This window comes from Heptranchias perlo, chromosome 15 (genome assembly GCF_035084215.1).
Source record: "Heptranchias perlo isolate sHepPer1 chromosome 15, sHepPer1.hap1, whole genome shotgun sequence".
Lineage (NCBI taxonomy): Eukaryota > Metazoa > Chordata > Chondrichthyes > Hexanchiformes > Hexanchidae > Heptranchias > Heptranchias perlo.
Window position 1 is genome coordinate 2,879,647 of NC_090339.1, and position 6,702 is coordinate 2,886,348.

The 6,702-nt window shown below is 45.2% G+C and overlaps 1 protein-coding gene across 1 annotated transcript; it reads right to left on the reverse strand.

Annotated features, from left to right (window-relative positions):
• Positions 1–5,219: 5,219 nt before the first annotated feature.
• Positions 5,220–6,408, reverse strand: LOC137332665 (interferon-inducible GTPase 5-like). Its single transcript, XM_067996612.1, has one exon. It carries the CDS (start codon positions 6,402–6,404, stop codon positions 5,220–5,222), a length of 1,185 nt encoding a protein of 394 aa, XP_067852713.1. The 5' UTR covers positions 6,405–6,408.
• Positions 6,409–6,702: the final 294 nt, after the last annotated feature.

Genomic DNA, 6,702 nt, shown 5'->3' on the forward strand with positions numbered 1-6,702 from the left:
CTTTGCACAGGAATCCCTTGTCGATCATTATCAGACCTTTGAAGTAGGCTGTATGATCCATCCTTCCTTCTCCCAATTCCCCTCTGGTTTACTGTTTACCTGAGAAAGCCTGTTGCTTCCATGACCAGTTGTAGTTATACAGGTTAGTACGATTATTAACCTTTAACTCTCCAGCATGTCCAACATATCCAGGGTTAGTGGTTGAGACAGAAACAATGCGTTTGCAACCATCTTCTTGTCTAGCAACTAGCCAGGGGATCAACCCTGGTTCAATGAGGAGTGGAGAAGAACATGCCAGGAGCAGCACCAGGCGTACCTAAAAATGAGGTGCCAGTCTGGTGAAGCTACAACTCAGGACTACATGCATGCTAAACAGCAGAAGCAACATGCTATAGACAGAGCTAAGCGTTTCCACAACCAATGGATCAGATCAAAGCTCTGCAGTCCTGCCACATCCAGTCGTGAATGGTGGTGGACAATTAAACAACTAACGGGAGGAGGAGGCTTGGAAAACATCCCCATCCTCAATGATGGTGGAGTCCAGCAAGTGAGTGGAAAAGACAAGGCTGAAGCATTTGCAACCATCTTCAGCCAGAAGTGCCGAGTGGATGATTCATCTCGGCCTCCTCCCGATATCCCCACCATCACAGAAGCCAGTCTTCAGCCAATTCGATTCACTTCACGTGATATCAAGAAGCGGCTGAGTGCACTGGATACAACAAAGGCTATGGGCCCCGAAAACATCCCAGCCCTGTGCTCCAGAACGAGCCGCGCCTCTAGCCAAGCTGTTCCAGTACAGTTACAACACTGGCATCTACCTGACAAAGTGGAAAATTGCCCAGGTATGTCCTGTCCACAAAAAGCAGGACAAATCCAATCCGGCCAATTACCGCCCCATCAGTCTACTCTCAATCATCAGCAAAGTGATGGAAGGTGTCGTCGACAGTGTTATCAAGCGGCACTTACTCACCAATAACCTGCTAAATGATGCTCAGTATGGGTTCTGCCAGGACCACTTGGTTCTAGACCATATTACAGCCTTGGTCCAAACAAAAATAGCTGAATTCCAGTGGTGAGGTGAGAGTGACTGCCCTTAAAATCAAGACAGCATTTGATTGAGTGTGGCATCAAGGAGCCCGAGAAAAATTGAAGTCAATGGGAATTAGGAGGAAAACTCACCAGTGGCTGGAGTCACACCTAGCACAAAGAAAGATGGTGGTGGTTATTGGAGGCCAATCATCTCAGCCCCAGGACATTGCTGCAGGAGATCTTCAGGGCAAAGTCCGAGGCCCAACCATCTTCAGCTGCTTCATCAACGATCATCCCTCCATCATAAGTTCAGAAATGGGGATGTTCGCTGATGATCGCACAGTGTTCAGTTCCATTCGCAACCCCCCATATAATGAAGCAGTCCGTGCCCTCATACAGCAAGATCTGGACAACATTCAGGCTTAGGCTGATAAGTGGCAAGTAACATTCGCGCCAGACAAGTGCCAAGCAACAACCATCTCCAACAAGAGAGAATCTAACCACCTTCTCTTGACATTCAACAGCATTATCATCACTGAATCCCCCACCAACAACATCCTGGGGAATCACCATTGACCAGAAACTTAACTGGACCAGCCACATAAATACTGTGGCTACAAGAGCAGGTCAGAGGCTGGGTATTCTGCGGCGGGTGACTCACCTCCTGACTCCCCAAAGCCTTTCCACCATCAACAAGGCACAAGTCAGGAGTGTGATGGAATACTCTCCACTTGCCTGGATGAGTGCAGCTCCAACAACACTCAAGAAGCTCGACACCATCCAGGACAAAGCAACTGCTTGATTGGCACCCCATCCACCACCCTAAACATCCACTCACTTCATCACCGGCTCACCGTGGCTGCGGTGTGTACCATCCACAGGATGCACTGCAGCAACTCGCCAAGGCTTCTTCGACAGCACCTCCCAAACCAGCGACCTCTACCACCTAGAAGGATAAGGCAGCAGGCATATGGGAACACCACCACCTGCACGTTCCCCTCCAAGTCACACACCATCCTGATTTGGAAATATATCGCTGTTCCTTCATCGTCACTGGGTCAAAATCGTGGAATTCCCTACCTCACAGTACTGTGGGAGAACCTTCACCTCATGGAATGCAGCGGTTCAAGAAGGCGGCTCACCACCACCTTCTCAAGGGCAATAAGGGATGGGCAATAAATGCCGGCCTCGCCAGCGACACCCACATCCCATGAATGAATGAAACAAAATGCTGTACATGGTGGGTCATCCAGAACCGGCATTTGAAACACAATGAAGGAAGTTTGTGAGACCATGCAGACCACCCTGGAAAGCAGGGAGGGACACAAGGAAGTGGTCAGAGATGGTCTTTTTATGATTGAGACCATTGGAGTAGAGAGGCTGCAGGAGATAGCAAGGCTGATGGAGGAAAGAGGGAGACAGGGTCGGGCTTGGAGTCAGTAGATCATGAAGATTTGAAGGAGAGGAGTTTACAATGACTGTGCTTCAAAAGTACTTTATTGGCTGCAAAGTGCTTTGGCACATCCTGAAGATGTGAAAAGTCCTATTTGAAAGCAAGTTTTCTTTCTTTCTTTCCTTCTTTCTGTTGCTTTTTTTAAGTCTTTTTCTTTCTTGTTGTTCACAGCTCATCTTGAACATCAGAGTAGTGTCATCAGCCATGATTGCATGGGGTACATTGCTCTGCCTGAATAATGCAAGTGTCTTGGATTGGTGCAGAACAAAAACTTCACAGGTGGCAATGTTTTAATGTGGAATTAGTTGGTTGGCATCACACACAAGGTCCACATTCCTGTTGGTGCAATTGAGGGGTTTTCAAATGGTGCCTGTTACAAGTTTGGGTCTGCCATAGATATCTCCATTGGTTCAGTGACATCAGTCACTCGTGTAAGTGGATCCCACGTCCTTTATGTTCTGGGTTGACTCATGCTGCCCAATATTCTTATATGACAGTGTAACTCAAGGAACGTAACACACAATCTGACATGCAAAGTGGATAATGTGTCCTTCACATGTGGCCTCATGATGTTTCTCCGATATTTCATTGGACAGAACTGTTTACACTTCAGGCAGGTGAGGCCGGATCGAATGATTAAGCTGTTTTATTTCTCAGACAGAAGTTGAACATACAGAGTAATGTTTATGATCAGACTCACCTCAGTACTCACCTTGCATACTAATACAAGATGAAACGCAGAAATCGAAAAGTTGCTGTCCGAGTTGCGCCACTCCACTGTTAGCTTCATGAAAACGGCATCTCGCTGTCTGGCATTTAAGGGAAGCTGGATAAGATCAATATTTTGTGTATGTTGGAGGTTTGGGTCGGTTTCATTAATAACGTAGCCTGTCGACAGTTTTGCTCGGGTTCAGTGAGGTAGCACACTGCCAGCAAAATGAAAGGAACTGAAATTGGGGATGAATTCTGTAGCTGCTCCACCAGTAGCGCAATCACAGTGAGATACTTTTGCCAAAAGGTGAATCTACCTTCCTGACTATTGTACCTTGGTGACCAGTGTACCTTGGCGACCCAGTTTGTGTTAGTGACCCATTGGACGTTGGTGACCCATTGGACGTTGGTGACCCATTGGACGTTGGTAGCTCATTGTACCTGCCAGCAAAATGAAAGGAACTGAAATTGGGGATGAATTCTGTAGCTGCTCCACCAGTAGCACAGTCACAGTGAGATACTTTTGCTAAAATATGAATCTAACTACCTGACCAGTGTACCTTGGTGACCCAGCGTACCTTGGTGACCCAGTGTATCTAGTGGACCCATTGTACCTTGGTGACCCAGTGTATCTAGTGGACCCATTGTACCTTGGTGACCCAGTGTATCTAGTGGACCCAGTGCATCTTGGTGACTCTGTGTTCCTTGTTGATACAATCTATTTTTTAATTATTTTACTCTTGGCTTGAATGAGCCTGAATGAAGTTTCTGAGAACCTTATTAGATCCATGAGATTGTATGAACTGATTGAATGCCAATATATCGAACTCTAATACATTTATTTAACCCTTTAGTCGGATTTTGATATTACATTTAGCAATGGGCTGTGCAAATTGAGGAAACCAAGGTGAAGTGTTTTGTCAGGATAAACCAGAGACTATCCAAAGAAGGTAAGTTTGGCATCTGCTCTACCAATATTGTACCCAGTTTATTTTAGGATTTACCTGTACCAAGGAGATGTGACTTCAGATCAAAGTGCAACACACTTAGAAACCCACAGGAGCAAACCATCACTGGGGATGTGATCAGCTGAGTACAAAAGGGCACCATCTGAAAACTAGATTGGAGTCTACCAGTGATATTGAAGGTTTATAAGAAGCTTAAATTAGCTTGGGTATGGAATATCCCACATACCCGGTCCAAAAGATGTTGATTATTAACCAAGTCAGGCCAATCAACAGCAGGACTGCAGTACAAAACTAAGTAAAGTAATTCCTGCCTCCCATCGGCTTCAAAGACTGAGTCGGACACAGAGGTGCATTAACGAACACTGCTTTATTTCACAACATCTATACTAATACAATTAATACCATCACAGGGTTAAGTACTGATGGTTACAATAAAGTAGCCATGATGTGGAGATGCCGGTGATGGACTGGGGTGGACAAATGTAAGGAATCTTACAACACCAGGTTATAGTCCAACAGTTTTTCTGTTGTAACCTGGTGTTGTAAGATTCCTTACGATAAAGTAGTTCAATATTTAATGTCAATCAATCACAGGTGCAACAGTAATTCAAATCCATCACACGACACCCCCATCAGTGTAGCTGGATTTCACTCAGTAACAGTGAAAGAAAAAAAAAGACTTGCATTTATATAGCGCCTTTCACCACATAGAGGGTTTTAACTATCACTATGGACACTGGGATAGCTCGGTCTCCATAGTGACAGGAAGCAGGACAAGTCATTACACTTGTGTAATGATTATCCTGAGGTGGGAATTTACAATCTCATCCTCAGTCTCTCACTGGGTGTTGGAGAGTTGACCAGTCTGATTGTGTGATGCAGATTTTAACAGGAGTGCAGTATAACAGCTCGAAGAAATCTGCAGCCAAATCTTGCAGCTACGATGCACTGAAGGAAGTGCTCATACCTCAAAATGGAGGTTAACCTGTGTAACATTCGAGGTCAAACAGCACTACAGTCTCTACAAACAAAGCAGTAATGTTGTACAGGAGATCATGTCAATCTATTCTAAGTGCACTCCTCACCACCTGCTGCCGAGCTTCCAAATGGTCTTTTAGTGAATCCTTCAGTAACTTGTAGGTAAAAGCAAAGGACGACACTGTCCCAAAGATAGAGAGGGTCACCGGACTGAAGCTGTGTTTGATCCCAGCTATCATGCAGATGACGACGGTGATACCTAACAGTACCTTGGTAAATGCTGGTGGGATCTTACTTGGCAATCGACGACTCATTTCAGTTTTCAGAACTGAACTGGGCTTAACAACTTTGCTGGCCAGGCTTTGCAGAGACTTGTCATTGAGTCCCACCTGTTTCTGGAGGTATATCAGCCCAGAAACTGTCAACCCAATGCCAGTAATGAAAGACAACCCTGGCACTGGCACTGCACCCACTGCTCCAGCGAGCACGGCCAACAGACAGAGTCTCTTCTTCAACATTCGCATTTTGGGTTCTGTAATTTCCAACATAATCTTTGGGAGTGAGAGCGAGAAAGCAGTTGATTTTATTCTCAGGAGATCATTGGCGAGAGTCGACTTTAATTTAGGAAATTCATATTTGTCCAGGTCAAAACTTGAGATCAGAAAAATGGCTGGTGGTGTAACTCCAACACTTTGGAAATTGCTGACACAATCCATGCGGATTGTCCTCAGCCCTTCACTAAAGTCGGCACCTTGCATCTTCAGTGCATGGACATCATTGTCTATTTTGGACCGGACATAGTAGAACTCTTTGTCCTGTTCTTGAATCTTTTTGGCAAGCTCTGCATCGTTCTCTCTGAATCGTGACTGGGACACAATGATGAAAAAGTCATAGCTTTCAAACCTCATCATCTTTAGGTGATTACTGATTTCAAAACGGAAGGAATTTGTTCCTGGAAGATCCCAGAGTTGAACATTGGGCAGAGCTCGATAGGGATACCTGGTTGGCTCCATCCGGGTTTCTTCATTCCCAGTTGGAGCAGCTCCCTGATCTTCGCTGTGAAGACCTCTCACAGCGTTGATGAAGGTGGATTTCCCTGAGCCCGCATCACCCACCACTGCAATGTTAAGCTGCATGTTGTCTAAATTGTCTAACTTACTCTTTATCTGAAGAATCACTGCTTCCAATTCACCAGTGCTATACTCAGATTGCAGGTTCCTGCTCTCCTCAGCAGTGAAGAACTTGGAGAGTGTGGACTGGGCCATTTGATCTCTGAAGATAGCATCAATACACAAATGTTACACATGAGTTCAGGAATGATTGAGAAATTTCAGCTCTTTGGGAGGATGTGATCTGGTCCCATGTTACTGAATGTGGGCAAAGTTTGACAACAAAGTAAATTGAGTAAATAGTTGAACAAGGCTGGCTGAAAACATGGTTGGACTTCCATTTTTACTGCTACTCGTTCTTGCTCCCACGTTAAACTACTGACTAATGTTAGACCACCAAAAAAAGGAGTTTTAAGAGTGTTAAGCACTTGTTAAAGGCCAGTCGTGACAAAAC